Source organism: Emydura macquarii, unplaced genomic scaffold, assembly GCF_026122565.2.
Source record: "Emydura macquarii macquarii isolate MOO-44397 ecotype Brisbane River unplaced genomic scaffold, CSIRO-AGI_Emac_v2 contig_2288, whole genome shotgun sequence".
Taxonomy (NCBI): Eukaryota; Metazoa; Chordata; order Testudines; family Chelidae; genus Emydura; species Emydura macquarii.
This window is the reverse complement of record NW_027132425.1, coordinates 290,779-307,830: the sequence shown is the minus strand read 5'-3', so window position 1 is coordinate 307,830 and position 17,052 is coordinate 290,779. Positions and strand designations below refer to the sequence as shown.

Genomic DNA, 17,052 nt, shown 5'->3' with positions numbered 1-17,052 from the left:
TTCATTTGCTCCGTGATGTCAAGAAATGCAGGATCCCGTAGCCATTGCGGATTACTGAACTCTGCAAAATGTTTCCCCCTTTCTGCCTTAAAGTCCTGTATTATTTGACGCAAATAAAAAAATTTCTTCAGCACTGTTCTGCAACTTAGCCATCGTACATGGGTAAAATACTGCAAATCATCGTACTCCGATTCCAACTCATTTAATAAGGCACGAAACTGTCGGTGTTGCAAACACCAACTACGGATGAAATTCACACACTTAACAACAATGTTCATTACATGTTCTAATTCTGCAACGTTTCCACATGATTGCTGATGCAGAATGCAATGTAAGAAAATCGGTGATTCTGCATTTATTTCTTTAATTTTTGCCATCAGTCTGTCAGTCAATCCATTGATTTTCCCAGTTATAGATGGTGCCCCCATCTGTTGTAATGCCTGCTAGTTTCTTCCAAGGTAACTCTGTACTTTTCAAGGCTTCCTCAAGTTTAAAAAAAAATTTCCTGTCCTGTGGGTGTGTTGTCCATGCTTTACAAACTTAAAAGCTCTTCAACAATATTAAAGTAATTTTTACCCCCTTACAAAAATTGCAAGATGCGCCATGTCCATAATATCTGTGCTCTCATCTAAAGCAACAGAAAATGCACAAAACTTCTTGGCTTTTTTCCTAAACTGCAGAATTGATGTCAGGAAGACTCAAACCTCTCCACCACTGGGAACTTACAGATTAAAGGATATCTACACCACATCACTGACTCAATGAGGGACCATCCACTATTACGGATATATCTACTCCCCATTAACCGCATTCTATGTAACCCCCTGCAATAAGTGATGTTCCCAAATTACTGATTGCTGTATCCAGGTTAATGCAGATTTTGTATTCCTTGCACTTGTTAAGACTTCTAACCAAACTCTGCTCTCATCAATAATCTGTACACTATACCTGGATTTCCAGCAACTCTTTGTGTAAACTCTGGGAATTGTTTGTATTTTTAAACATAATCTTTAATAAAATTTATTCATCTGCCATTTCCATAATTAGCTCAACAACTATGTTTCAAGACAAACTGACATTAGAAAAATTATTTTTTTCAGGGCATACTACATCGGCTGCTTTAAGCATGCACTCTTTTAACAAATTCACCATATGAAAATGGTTTGGCAGCACATGCAATCTCTTTGCACATAACATAGCTGGCCCCCACAGCGTTTTCTTTTTTTTACTCCAATTTAAGAAAAACGTTTTCTTGAGATTCCATAGCTTCTTTCATCGTTGCAACTTTTGTCAGCACGAACTTTACCAGTAAATTCAGAATATTTTGCACTGTGCAGTGTCTCATGGTGTTGTTGTATTTACATTCTTTCATTACAGTAACCGAAGTACTGCAAATTAGACATACTGCCTTGCCATCATATTCAGTAAAAAAAGTACGCATCTGTCCAGCAATTTTGGAATTTTCTATGCTTTTCCTGCATCTTTCATTTTGGGGGAATCTCGATATATTTTCAGCAAAAGATATTTAATTTTACAGAAAGTAAAATAAATGCCATAAGGCTGCACTTTTATAGATGAGCTTCACCACACTAAAATAAAATTGTGCGTCTTTTTGTCACGCCGTTCTATTAACTCCATCCTACGAATCATCTGATTCGATACGATAGTGAGCTGTGGGCTGTAATTGGCTTTGATGGCACTCATTCATAGCAAATTGCATGAATACAATGAATATACATTACTTGCTAAAAAGACCGCTTAGTTTAAAAGAGAATTGCAAGACAGTATGGGATATAAATACAATATTAGAAAAGAGTGCATGGACCACGAAAATTAACCATGCAGGCTGCATGTTTAACACCCCTGCTCCAGATCATTAATGAAGATGTTGAACAAAACTGGCCCCAGAGAGTAGTTATCAATGGTTCACAGTCATGCTGAAAGGGCATAACGAGTGGGGTTCTGCAGGGATCAGTTCTGGGTCTGGTTCTGTTCAATATTTTCATTAATGATTTAAATAATGGCATAGAGAGTACCCTTATAAACTGGGAGGGGTTGCAAGTGCTTTGGAGGAAAGGATTATAATTCAGAATTATCTGGACAAAGTGGAGAATTGGTCTGAGGTAAATAGGATGCAATTCAATAAGGACAAATGCAAAGTACTCCACTTAGGAAGGAACAATCAGTTGCACACGTACAAAATGGTAAATGACTGCCTAGGAAAAAGTACTGCTGAAAGCAATCTGGGGGTCATAGTGGACCACAAACTAAATATGAGTCAACAGTGTAATGCTGTTGCAAAAAAAGCAAACATGATTCTGGGATGTATTAGCAGGAGTGTTGTAAGTAAGACACGAGTAGTAATTCTTCCTCTCTACTCCATGCTGATTAGGCCTCAACTGGAGTATTGTGTCCAGTTCTGGGCACCACATTTCAGGAAAGATGTAGACAAATTAGAAAAAGTCCAGAGAAGAGCGACAAAAATAATTAAAGGCCTAGAAAACATGACCTATCAGGCAAGACTGAAAGAACTGGGTTTGTTTAGCCTGGAGAAGAGAAGACTGAGAGGGGACACAAAAACAGCTTTCAAGCACATAAAAGGTTGTTACAAGGAGAAGGGAGAAAAATTGTTCTTCTTGGCCTCTGATGACGGGACAAGAAGCAATGGGCTTAAACTGCAGCAAGGGAGGTTTAGGTTGGACATTAGGAAAAACTTCCTAACTGTCAGGATGGTTAATGACTGGAATATATTGCCTGTGGAACATCCATCATTGGAGATTTTTAAGAGCAGGTTAGACAAACACCTGTCAGGGATGGTCTAGATATTACTTAGTCCTGCCATAAGTGCAGGGGACTGGACTAGATGACCTCTCAAGGTCTCTTCCAGTCCTATGATTCTATGTTAGTGGTCCTGTACAGTCTGCGGGATGCTAGGACCATGCTTTGTCTACAATAAGCCTGGCCTGGCGTCTTCATGACAAACGGATCTCTGGTTTTATTGGATAATCCAATTGTGGTTTGGTGTCTTGGTTATCTGTGCACAGCTGGGACAACATACACACTGCAAGAACACACACGCAGCCAACAACTGACAACAGCTTTAACCTGTAAATAACTCTCATTTCTTTTTCAAAGTGAACAAACCTTTAGATAGTTTATTGCAGAATTGGCTACAGGCATTGTCTTTGTGTAAGATCTAGGGTACCAATTGCTCTGGGAAAGTGATTAGTCTCTTGGGACTGGAAGCAACCAGAATATTGTGTGATTTTTGCTGTAAGTGACCATTTATCACTAAATCCAGTTTGTCTGGGTGGTAAGATAGACTGGATAGTCTAAGGGGACTGTCTGTGACGCCAAGGTAAGACTGCTAGAGTGATCCAAGAGTTCACATTTGTTACTGGATTGATTAAATCTATGTAGAACACACCACCAGTTTGGGGTGTCTTCCTTGTTTTTGACAGTCTGCCCTGTGTAGGCATGCACAATCATTAGCCACTCCAGACAGCATGACAAAGGCACCCACCTGGGTGGGAAACCCTGGGTCCAGTCCCCCTGTTCCAATGACTATTTAATTAATGAAAACAGGAAGTTAAAGCAGAATACAGTCATAATCTTAACTATAGTGTTTTCTACTGTGACAAGGCAAGCAGGGGGTAAAGGGGTTGAATGATGTAAAACAGCAGATAGCAGGATCTGAGTATGAGGGATAAAGGCTTCAATACCAGAGGAATCAGTGGAGGGGACGAACAGACGAACACTGTAATACAGGAGGCAGCAGGGGCTGACTACTGAGGAAAGAGAGGCTAGCTAGGTTTCTAAGGTCCCAAGTCTAAGATGATGGAATTAGTGAAAGAAGTGGCAAGTACCTGCCAAGTGGCTCTTACCTTCTAAGGTGGAACTTGAGATAACGAAGGATCCCTCTACTGGGAAGGAAAGTGCAGCTCATGCAGGACATCAGCTGCCAGTGGTGAAGGTTCCCAGAACTGTTGGGCTGTGGGCTGTGGTTAGTTTGTTTGATCAGTTGACAATAGATTTCATCACGAAGGGGCTTTAGGTCATGGCAGGTCTGCAGAATGCCTTGGATAATGGGGATGGGATCAGATACTGTCTCAATCTCCTGGAGGGAGTTAAAGATCTTGATGGCTTCATCCTGCAGGCTGCTGTAGCCCTTCTCTTGCTGCACTGTAGTGGGATCACAAAAACAAGACAGGATTTCAGCATTTCCCAGAGTCCCTGATTGCCAAGCATGCAGGGTATCAGTCTGTGGAATGTGTTTGACTCCATGGAACTGGGGAATGGCAGCATGAGAACCAGCATTACCGGTCATCTCCTGAACTCAGTCTTTGATTAACATCTCAGGAAAGCTCCATGTTTAAATGTAAAAATGCACCATTATCCAATCCTATATTAAAAAATTAAACTTGTCCACATTGCAAATCCTGCATATTTTCAGATATACATAAAAACAAAGTAGTATCCTTAAAGGGACATTTAAGTCTCCCCTGTTGCTGTGAGGGCCCACACAAACAACAGAGGAAAACAATGGATCAGTTATATAGAGTGGAACAGGACCTCTACTTGCCCTGGGGCTTAAGATCATCATCCTCTTTAAGCTCAGTCCCTAAAAGAAAAGAAAAATGTTCCAGGTCACAGCTTCCTGCAGCCTTTCCTAGAGGAAAATAAAAGTCACAAGACAGCCTCCATTAGGGTCCAAACTGAGGGCGGCTTCTTCCTGCCTAGTCCAAACCAACCAAACCTGAAGAAAACAGTTTGTACTGGGCTTCTAGGTCCTCCTTAATAGAAGCCAGGCAATTCATTTCACAGTTTCTTTCTTTCTCCCTGCCTGCCTGCCTGCCATGCCCCCAAGCTTGGTTTAGGCATTTACCCAGGCCAGGTCTACACCACATACCTATATCTGTATGACTACATCACTCAGGGGTATGAAAAACCCACACCGCTGAGTGACACAGTTATACCAGCCTATCCCCCCATATAGACAGCACTGTGTTGGTGGGAGAGCTGCTACCATCTCTTGGGGAGGTGAATTAACTCTCCTGTTGACATAGGAGCATCTTCACTAAAGCGACACAGCTGCACTGATGCAGCTGCGCCACTGTAACGCGTTATGTGAAAACAAGCCCTTCGTTTGGAAGAAATCAGAGGACACCTCTCTCCCTAGCCTCTGAGTGCCTCTGCTTCCAATTAGGAAGCGTAGCTGCTGGCTCCATCTCCTAGTATTCTAACAAGCCAGAGCAGTGAGCTCCTCTGCCTAGGCCTGACAGCTTCAGCAACATTTAGGACCCAGTTCTCAGTTCAATGCAGGCAATTAACCCCTTTCTGATCCAACTCGAGGTAAGGCACACACATTTCCTTCACCAAGTGGAGACAGGGATACTGCCTGTACCAAGAAAAGTGCTGTCCAATGCACAAAGCAAACACATTGAAAGATGAGAAAAAATTGAGGGTCTAATCTCTGTTAATTATTTTTAGTAACAAAAGTAGGTAAGAAACATTCAGTCAGAGTCTGTTTGTTAAGTTGATGCAGTCCCTTTGAGGTGTACATTTAACAGGAGGAAAAGGAGTAGCAAACTCCACACCAGTGTTTTCCCAGGAATTGAAATTCAAATTTGCAAGGGGATTGAGAGCTGCGGGGTCAGACTGTGAGGGTAAAGTTGGGCTGTATGGCACCCTAGTAAAAACTGAAAAATGTTTCACAATCATTTTATAAGATTTAACTCAGGTTTTAAAATCATCACACAAATTAAAGTTGGCTACTCAAGCTTACTATGAAGCACTACATCTATATCTTTCTTGTTGTAATTTTGTAGAACTCTGCTAATGAACTTCTCGAATGCAGTGTGTTCATCTTCCGTGGCTTCTTGTGTGTCTGGTATTTCCAGTCCTTCAACTGATATGATCATGAGTTCATTCACATGATCAGGTAGAAGGTGACTTCTTTTACAACACAAAATTCTATTCAATGATGAAAAAGAACACTCAACTGTAGCTGTTGTGACTGGGAGTAGCAAGAGATGAATTCCTACGTTTTTCATCCCAGGAAACACAGCACAAAGCTCGGGTTGAGCCACTAGTGATGATAAAAAAAGCTGAAGTCAAATCTTCGTTCATTCATCCTATGACATTCCACTCTGTGTTCAAATTCTCTAGTCTGTCGTGATCACATGGCAGCCCCATTGCTGGTAGTACCTCACTCCACTCAACAGTAGAAGTCACTGTTCTAGATTTTCGACAATCAAGTCTGTATACTTTTTTAGCTGGTTTAACAAATACTTCTTATCCTCTTCACTTAAGGATTCAGTATAAGTGCCTTCATTAGTCAATTTCTGGATTGAAGTCTTTACTTCTTCCAGTATGTTTTCAATGGATAGCTCTCTGATTGATCCAAGTGTAGCTCTATTGCTGGACAAAGATCTACTACCGTTGGTTTCAATAGTAGACTTACGAGAGAATGGTGATTGTCTTCTCTGAACATAGTAGCAAAAGTAGTCCATCAGCCTCACTACTTAGATCCATTTCATCTTGGTAGATACTTTCCAAAGCCAGTAATAATGGTTGCAGTAATTTTAAGACAACAGTCAAGGACCGCTCATGAGAAAGCCAGAGAGTTTTCCCAGCTTGGACTGATCTGAACTTCAGTTCCAGAGCATCTTCTATGTTTTTCCTAAGATGTTCAGTCTTTTTGGACTCTTGTTGAAAAAAGAGTAGAACAAAGACATTAAATTAATGTCTTTTTAGTGTCTTTTAAAGATTCTGCAGCTCGTACTAGTGCTAGTTGAGTAGATTATAGAATCACAGGACTGGAAGGGACCTTGAGAAATCTTCTAGTGCAGTCCCCTACACTCAGCGCAGGTCTAACTATGATCTAGACCATCCCTGAAAGGTGATTATCTAACCTGCTCTTAAAAACTTCTAATGACAGAGATTCCATAATCTCCCAAAGCAATTTATTCCAGGGCTTAACTACCCTGACAGTTAGGAAGTTTTTCCTAATTCCAACCTAAACCTCCCTGGCTGAAATTAAGTCCATTGCTTCTTGTCCTAGCCTCTGAGGTTAACAAGAATAATTTTTCTTCCTCCTCCAAACAACTTTTTATATTCTTGAAAGCTATTACGTTCTGAGTCTTCTCTTTTCCAGACTAAACAAACAATTTTTTCAATCTTTCATCACAGGTCATGTTTTCTAGACCTTTAATAATTTTTGTTGCTCTCCTCCGGACTTTCTCCAATTTGTCCACATCCTTCCTGAAATGTGGCACCCAGAACTGGACACAGTATTCCAGCTGAGGCCTAATCAGTGCAGAGTAGAGCGGAAGAATTACTTCTTGCGTCTTGCTTACAGCACTCCTGCTAATACACTCCAGCCCAGAGTGATGTTTGCTGACAACATGATGACTGCTCACTCTTATTTATCTTGTAATCCACTATGATACCCCAGATCCCTTTTCCTCAGTACTCCTTCCTAGGCAGTCATCTACCATTTTCTGTGTGTGCAACTGATTTTTCCTTCCAAAGTGGAGTACTTTGAATTTGTCCTTATTGAATTTCATCCTAATTACTTCAGACCATTTCTTCAGCTGTCCAGATCATTATGAATTTTAATACTATCTTCCAAAACACTTGCAACCTCTCCCAGCTTGGTATCATCTGCAAACTTTATAAGTGTGTTCTCTATGCCATTATCTAAATCATTGATGAAGATATTTAACAGAACCAGACACAAGACCTAACCCTATGGGACCCTACTCGATATGCCCTTCCACCTTGACTGTGAACCACAAAATTACTCTCTGGGAACTGTTTTTCAACCAGTTATGACCCACTTTCTATTAGCTCCATTTAGGTTATATATCAGTAGTTTGTTTATGAGAAGGTCATGTGAGACAATATCAAAAGCCTTAATAAAGTTAATATATACCACATCTACCACTTCCCCTAACCACAAGGCTTGTTACCCTGTCAAAGAAAGCTATTAGGTTATTTTGATATGATTTGTTCTTGACAAATCCATGCTGACTGTTACTTATCACCCTATTTTCTTCTAGTTTGCAAATTGATTGCTTAATTATTTGCTCCAGTATCTTTCTGGGTACTGATATTAAGATGGCCTCTACAGTGCATATAGGAGATTGGGATTACACTTTTCTCTGAACAATTCCTGTACTCCACCATGTCTTCCAGACAAGTTTGCAGTTCCATCAAATGCATGAGCAGCCATCTCTTTGGGACCCAATTCACAAGCACTTAAATCTTCTATGATGTTGGTTGTCACGGATGCATCTGATGCATCTTCTATAACCTACCAACATCAAGAAATCGTACACAAAGACTTAAACACTTGACACCCATTTACATCGGTGCATTCATCAGGCATATATGCAAATTTTTTGAATGGGGTGAGAGATTTCTTCACTTTTTCAACTGCTGAGTCTTTCTTTCACTGTTGCACCGCATGCTTCTAACCAGTCAGTTCAGGTTCTTGCAGAAAGATAGTGAGCATTTGCCAATCTTGTTCAAAACCAGTGTCCAACTTCAGGGTTAACAAGTGACAATGCCCTTAACATTGGCCTCCAGTTTGTAGCATGTGGTATCTTTGTTTAAATAGAAAGTGTGATGTGACAGCCATGTTTGTTCGCATAAACTGTATTGTGTTTCCAGCATTCCCAGGACTATGCACAGGAAAGGGGAGGCTTAAAAGAAATTTCCTCCACTCCTCACAGAGCAAGGGCTGGGGACAGAAGGTACTGCTCCCTTTGCACATCTGGAGGTGCATACTACTCCCAAAGAGGACAGAGGGTCAGGACCCATCCCCTTTTGCACCATGGGTGCAGGCAGTCTGTAAATGCTATCTGCATGCTGGAGAATTCAGACTATCCCTGGGGTGCTCAGGATCTGCATCATTCCCTATCGAAGAGTGCTCAGATGGCACCTTCTCCCCTACCCCAAGGAGGAGAAGAGGTTTAAAGGACCCTCTGCGAAAATAAAAATCACTTACTATTGATACTGACATCTCCATAGGGCAGCGGCAGCAATGGGGAATGCAGAGGGTGCTGCGTGTATCTTAGGATGAGGTTCCTCCTGTATGTCTGTTCCACTACTTCCAAATTCATACTGTTTTCCTGAAGGACAGAAGAAGTTTCCTCAAACCTGCCCAATCTTTTTCCAGAACTCCTCATATAGCCAGGTTTAAACATGAACTTCTCCCATCAGAGTTCCACCAGTTTCAGCTAACTAGGCTTCAATTCACAGTTAAGTTTTACTGTAAAAATTTGTATAAGAATTGAAACTACCTCCCCCAGCCTAAAACTGGGATAAAGAAGTGCCTGAGGGGGGAACTGGACATTGGGGTTTGTATGTGACCAAGTGTGAGTGTCCACAAAATCTTGTAGCTGGGATTCACACTTGTCAGAGGAACTATGAATCTTAATGTGCACAAGGGAATCACACGTGATTCAGTTCTGTGGATTCTGTCATGTGTGTGTGAAGGATCAGTATGTGCCTGGGGTGGGGAACTTTGATATTTGACCACACAGGATTGAGCCATACCTGGGTTGGGGATCCTGATATTTGTGCTCTCAAGAGTCACATGCCCAATGGGAATCCCAAGGTTTGTGTCTGCAGGTTGACAAGAAGTTTTTTGTGAGTAAGGGGGATTTGCACACACCTAGTACAGAACTCAACGTGTGCTTGCCGAAATCCCACAATAGGCTTAAGCCTGAAATCCTGCAGTTAAATTTGTACCTTGAAGCATGATATTTGATTATTTTTGCTGCATTATTACAAATGCTTTTCCCCCCATCTTTTTCCCAAGTCTTCTCCCCTAACATACCTAAGATACTGACAGTGAATAACGTCAGCTGCAGATCTGGAATATTCTCCTGAACTTTGATTGCAGTGTTCAGTGCTACTTACCCTGATGTCACGAATAAGCTGCTGTGTGGGTGTTTCTATGGGAACCTTGCTGTCAATGACTCCTTGGATGGCAGCGGCCCAGCGCATGGCTTCATTCAGTAGCTTGGTATAGAGTTTGTATGAGTGCTTTCGACCATGGACTATGATGTTCCAGTAGCCTACGGGCAAACAAAGATATAGGAAGTGAAACTTGGTTGCAATTTTCTGTCTCCATGTGAATACAGCATGTGGCCGTGGAAATACATTACTGACAAACTGGCAGTCTTATCAAATGACATGATGAAACTGATTAAAATCGACTGTGTGGAAAGATGCTTTTCCATAGTAAACCACTTCTCAATGGAAAGTTCCCAGTCCAAGTACTGATCCATCTCCATTCCTCCTGGCCCCACAAATGCATTGTGCTTGCAGGTGATGGGGCATTCCAATTCCCACTTTCATCAAAATACAAACATTGTTTCATGGCAGGTTGACTCCACCCCACTTCATCCTGTGGCTCTAACAAGGCATAAAGAAACCATAATACAAGGTTGTAAGAATGAGCTACCACTATGATTGGTGCTAAGTTCAAGTAGTATACTTATGGAGGTTTTCTAGTGACTCACAGTTAAGGCTGTATTTAGACAAACTTTAAGAAGAACTCAGATCACTCAGTCTCAAATGTTAAAGTTTGAATTTAGTCTCCTATTTTTAAGCACCTTTGCTCTTCCCAGACAATTATATTTCTCCACTTTTCTGGTCAAAATTTACTAGCTTTTGCAGAAGAATCATTTTAGAATTTTTCACCTTTTAGAAATCTTTCTGAGATTGTAATAGTTGGGCACTCTTATGGCTGGAAAGCCAGAGTCACTAAAAAACTCCAAGCCCCGCCTCACCCCTTCTCTCTCTCTCTCTCTCACACACACACAGACACACACACTCATTCCCAGCACAGCACAGGACAGGACAGAGCCACTTTCTAAAATTTACTTTTAAACTTAAAGAGAATTATTCCCCTATCCCTCAAAACCTATTGTACCCTAAAAGGAAAAACCAAGAGAACTGCTCTGGTGCAGAGCCTAGTTTGCAACAAGCACCAAGGCAAGAGTGCATAGGGCTCTCCCTCTGCCACATGCCACCTAGACCTTCATGTCTCCCCCATGACATACCAGATACCACTACAGCCCAGGCTGCCTCCTTCTCTCAGAAGCTCTACTCCTCATAGAGTCCCTATCATGCCAGGGAGGTGAAGTGGGTAGCAGAGTGCTACAAGGGAGAAATCAGACCTTTGATAAGGCAGGGGGACAAAGAGAAGGGGTCTGGAGTGAGAGGCAGAGCCCCTTTTTTATGTTTTAAGATTCTGGTGCTCATATAGACTGGTCTCTATTCAGTGCTACTGGCTCATGGTCCAGGGAGTAAAGACAGCAGCACTACAAGGGACCAACTCAGTACACTCAGTGTATACTGAGGTAATAGTGCATCAAGGGCTCCCTATGGTGGGCCTACCTTGAGTGTCAAAGGAGCTAATGCAGTGGTCCCCAAACTGTGGGGATCCTAGGGGGGCATGGAGGAATGTTCGGAGGAGGTCTGGGGGGCCCCAAGCCAGTCCCCAAATGCGGGGAGGGAGTGCCACCCAGTCTTGCTCCTGGCTCCGACCACAGACCCAATCCCAACTCTGGCTCCTGACCACATACCAAAAACGTTTGGGGACCACTGAATTAGAGCAGTGGTGTACCCAGGAATCCTCACAGTGCTGCTGCATTGGCTCTATTGTTACATGAGGCAGCACTGCTGTGGGGTGTTGTGGGGAGCAGTGCCAATATAGGAAGCACAAGTGATCAGGGAAGAGGTGCTCACATTCTTTCCCCTTGTACATATCCCACCAGGCTCCCTGGGTGCTTTTAAACCTCCCCAGTAGAAGTCCTGGTCTGATGGACCTGCTTAGGTCTGTAAGTTGGGTCTCTGCTCATCAACTACAGAAAGTGCAAGGATGAAGATGCTATCCCTGGAGCAGAGTCTAGCACTTTCAACTTTCAACATACACCCAGTCTCAATGCACAGACCCAGTTCCTCTAACTCACACTCACACGCACAGCTGTAACTTCTACCTTTAGCTTTTCTGTTCACAAATAACCCATGACGTCCTTAGTAATACTGTCATGGTTTACCTGTTCTACCCCATCTGTCTGTAGCCCTCTGTTGTCTCTTGTATAATTAGATTGTAAGCCCCTGTGGGCAGAACCATCTTTTTTGTTCTGTGTTTGAACAGTGTTTAGCACAGTGGGATCCCTGGTCTATAACCTGGACCCCTAGGTGCCACAGTAATATGAACAGTAATAGACTTTATGAGTTGACAAATGTCTGTAGGGAACATTTGCCAGTCTGGCTGTTGTTAGTCAAGTGTGTGCATTTGAATATGATTTAAAGGAACTGCATGTGTGAACTGGGATAAATCCAATGTTGCAAATGCCATGCAATTTGTTCAGAAGGGGAGGAATCTGAGTACCTTTGGGTAATATGTTGAAGGGTACAGATTTGGCCTGCCTCAACTACTGTTTCTCCTTGATTTTCAGTGATGTGTTGGAGGGATTGTAACTGACCAACTTTAAATACCTGTCTATAGATAATTTGTTAGGAGGTCACATGCAGGGGCGATGAGCATACAACCTTCATCCCTCTCTGGGCCTTTTCAAAGCCGTTCACTGTTTTCATAAGGGGAAGTATCAGCTATTGGACACGGCAGCCCAAATAAAGGCACATAGCACTTCTCAGTATAACTCTCCATAATGCTTTCTGTATCATATCCTGAACCCTCCCTTCCTAGGTCAGAATCAAAAATGGGAAAGCTATTCTTGAAAAATGTGTTTCCTTTTTGTTTGTCTCTCTTACCAGTTTCTTTGAAAACTCTCTCATCAGTCTGGACCACAGAGCAGAGGCTATTGAGAACAAGCGTGCCAAGTTTGGTGGCTGTGCGCTCCGAAGATTTGTAGTAATCAAGGGCAGTGTTTGTTAGCACAAACCAGCGTTTCTTCACCTTCAGAGAGGATGTTTTGTTGCTGCTTTGAACTTCCTTATGAAGCCAGCCTAACCAGAAAGAGGTACAATAAGCTTTAAGTTATCTGAGAGAGTCACTGTTGGGATCTTTGTCCTCTTCCGCTGGTGGAACCTTTCAGCTTTCCGTCCTCTGCCGGATGTGCCCAGATCTAAAGCTCCTCCCAAATGGCTACTGGTGGGTCCCTCCAGCTTCCCTTCTGCTTGAGATAGCAGTACCCTCTATGGTCTAGAAGAATCTCTCTCACTAAGTACATTACGGGCACTACTGATAATAAACTGACATGCCCCTTCTTCTGATGAGCTGTTATAGTCCCAGCCACAATTGGATGCATCTGTGCTTTGCTGCTCAATGAGAATAATTTCCCCCTTGCCTCCCCATCATAAAGAGCCCTCTCATTTCAGAACACCTCACCTCTTGACATAAGTGAATTTGCTTGAAAGTCACTATCTCCTTGTAGTGAGGAGATGGCCTCCCTCTGAGCCAGAGGGGGAGGGACCACCCTGTGTGCCCGGGTGGGCAGAGCCAGGCCAGGCCCACCCCTCGCACTGGAAGCTGAGAGGTGGGACAGGAAGTAAAAAAGGCAGGGCCTCTAGCTCAGTTCACAGAGTCAGGGAAGGAGGCAGACGTCTCTTGTTTGCTGCAGCCCTCTGGCTTGGTATAGCACCCTGACCCCGGAAGAGACTGAGTCCAGAGAGCAGCTGCTGAGACTGCTGGTGGCCAAATATCCTGATGGAGCAGAGGATCCCTGGACAACAGAGCCCCTCCCCAGACTGTGGCAGGAAGTAGCGTAGGGAAACCAGACTTGAATCCAGTTTTGCTGTCAGTGCTCAAGTTGGCGTGTTTTGGTGGGATCCCTGCTGACCCAGTGGCAGAGTCTTCTGCCACTGTCACAGCCCTGGGCTGGGACCTGGTGGAGTAGGGCAGGCCTGGGCCCCCATCCCCTGCTGCCAATTCCACCCCTCAGGTGGCAACCTCTACACAGACTACTTGTTGGTCTGCCATGCCCTGCCTGAGGGCCAGAGGCCCCTAGACTGTTTGCTCCTCAGCCCCCCTCTCAGGGCCAGAGCCACCCCAGACTGTTTTGCTGCTCAGCCCCACTAAAAGCCAGAGTTCCCATAGACTATTTGATGTTCCACCCTGCTTGAGGGCCAGAACCCCCACAGATCATAGCCATTGATTCACTAATTCTCCCCTGCAGTTGTGCTGTTCCCCACAGTGGCGCACTGAGGTGGAGCGGCCTCCCTTCAAGCCAGAGGGGGAGGGATGACTGCTAATGCACTACACTTTTGTATGCTGAACAGGTACTGAAAAGACCACATACAATTCATTCTCCCTCTGAAAAGTCAGTGCCAGGTGTTATACACATCATCCTGCTGTGGCTCAGTTATAAACCTCATCACAAAACATGGTTACTCAGCATTATAGGAGACATATTCTCTTTTCTTCCAATTCCTGAGACAGGAAAACCTCAGGTCTGTTCCTATCTTTCCTGGAGCAATGCCAGCAAGCAGAGGGCTTGGTTGCAATGTAAAGAAGTGCCCAAGTTTTACGTGATAAGATGTCAGGCTCTCACAGTGTGATGGGATCAGTTATTGCCATCCCTAAAGGCATGGAAAACTGCACCTATCTTGGCTAATATCAGCCTATTAGAATGACTGAACCTTTGATTTCTCCTGAACATGGTTAGAACCAATCCTGTGGGATCCCACTGGAAACACCATCACTTGATGATTCTCCATGAACAATTATGTTATTATTTGTATCTGTCAGTTTTTAACCCATTTAAAATGTAGCAAGTTGACTTTGTATAGTGTTAGGTTTTTAATCAGAATGTTGTGGAGTTTTAAGTCAGACACCTTACAAAAGTGGAAACATATCACATCAGTAGTTATCTTTACGTGTCAGACTCTGTAATCTTATCAAACAACAACATAACAGATTGTTTATGGGCCCCAATTTTCCATGGAACTATGTTGATTGATTTTAAATTATATTTCTGTCCTCCAGTTCTTTAGTGATAGTGTCCCGTATCAGCCATTCCATTATTCTGCCCCATCTTCAGCGTAACTGACCTGTAATTATCCAGGTCATCCCATTTACTACTTTTAAAAACGGAAACAACACCGACTTTCTTCCAGACACCTGGAATTTCCCTAGTTTTCAAAGATTTATCCTCCTCCTCAGCCAACTCATTTAAAACTCCTGGATGTAAATTATCTGAAGTTGCCAATTTTAAAATGTTTAACTTCAGTACATGCAGCACACTGACTGTGTGGGACAGTTATATGAAAGGAAAATGTTCTTACCTACCTGTGAATTTTGCTTCAATACCTTCCATGTCTCACTGTCTGTACTGTGGAGCATTCTGCAAAGAACCCCACAATGATAGCTTTCACAGCTGAAAAAATTGTTCTCCTTAACCTCTGAGGACAGGACAAAAAGCAATGGGCTTTAAATTGCAGCAAAAGCGATTTAGGTTGGACAAACTTAGGAAAAACGTCCCAACTGTCAGGGTAGTTAAGTGCTGGAATTAATTGCCTAGGGAGTTTGTGGAATCGCCATCATTGGAGATTTTTAAAAACAGATTAGACAAAAACATCCCTTTTGGGGATGGTCTAGATAATGCTCGGTCCTGCCATAAGTGCAGGGGACTGGACTAGATGACCCCATAAGGTCCTTTCCAGTCCTGTGATTCTGTGATTCTATATATCATTAATAATTTTACATAGAATTGTTTGTATATCAGACTCATCTACGTGTAAGGTGCTGTTACCACAATGAGACGGCCACTTGGAGAAACTGAGCAGTTTCTAGTAAGAGTTGGATTACACAAAGGCTTGGCACTAAGCCCATTTTTGTTCTTGTTGGTGCTCGATGCAGAAAACATCCATCCAGCAAGTGGCACCCTGGTACATGCTTTTTGATTTAGTTCTCCTGGGGGAGAACAAAGAGGAAGTGGAAGAAGATTTAAAGAGACGGAGGTGCATATTTGAAAGAAATGGCATGAAAATCAGCAGAAATAAAACAGTACATGGTCTATAGATTCAATGATACCTTGCAGGAAGATAATGAGACTGCAAGTCAGGGGGAGGGGAGAGTGGCAGCCACTACCAAAGATATAGAAATTCAAGTACCTAGCTGCAATAGTACAGGATAATGGTGAACTCAACAGCAAATTTATAAGCAGTACAGGAAAGGCATGGAGTAAATGGAGAGAAGTGAGCAGATTGATCTGTAATAGGAGAACGCCTATCAAATTGAAAAGTAAGATCTACATCTACATGGTTTTCAATCTTTTTAAATGGAGCCACCCTGTGGACTTTTGTGTAACGATTAAAGCCCCCACTCCCCCGAATCCCCTCTTCAGAAAAAAAACAGGGCCTACATATCATAGGTGGAGTTTGACTGCTAATTTGGGGGGGCAGCTCTGGAGCCCAATGTGACCCACCAGAAAAAATGGGAATCGCACCTTCTCATCAGTATTATCCTCGGGCAGCAGCACGTATGCAGCTGCCACCTCCGGGAGCCTGCAGAGCAGCAGTGGCACGGGGAGCGTGTCCGGCAGCAGCGGGGGGGGGGGGGGGGGGGGGGAGGGAGGGGGCGCTGCTGTGGGAGGCTGGCAGCAGCAGTGGCTGCCAGAAGCAGCACTCTGACTGAAGACGGAAGCAGTTGCACAAAGTGCGGAGCATGGAGCTGGACCGGCTCTGTCCCCTGCTCCACCAGCAGTGCTGGGCCCGCCGCCCACTGCAGCCTCTCCCCGCCTCCACTCACCTTCTAAGGGTTCCCCACACCCAATACTTGCCCAGGGCTGCCCATGTGAGGCGCCGGGGTCCCCACGGCCACCCAGCCTCGCTCTCAGCCCGGCACCCCTCACCCAGCAGGGGGAAACAGCTCCATCATCGTAAGTTTGGGGGAGCATTGCCCCCCATGCCTCCCAAACTCCATCGATGGCACCCTCCCACAATCCATCTCACACCCCCCAGTTTGAGAACCGCTGATCTACATGACTGTAATTAGGCCTGTACTTTTATATGGCTCAGAATGCTGGTCACTGGGGCAGAGACAGGAACAGATCTTGAATACAGTGG

The 17,052-nt window shown here is 43.6% G+C and overlaps 1 protein-coding gene across 1 annotated transcript in view; it reads right to left on the bottom strand.

Moving 5' to 3' along the window:
* LOC137161235 (unconventional myosin-X-like) overlaps positions 1-17,052 on the bottom strand; it is a 279,065-nt gene that overhangs the window by 50,274 nt on the left and 211,739 nt on the right. Inside the window, exons 32-35 of the mRNA XM_067560340.1 lie at positions 12,799-12,993; positions 9,931-10,088; positions 9,014-9,137; positions 3,885-4,182 (exon numbers count right to left, since the gene is read on the bottom strand). Coding sequence (XP_067416441.1) covers positions 3,885-4,182; positions 9,014-9,137; positions 9,931-10,088; positions 12,799-12,993 — 775 coding nt within the window. The remainder of the gene's footprint in view (positions 1-3,884; positions 4,183-9,013; positions 9,138-9,930; positions 10,089-12,798; positions 12,994-17,052) is intronic.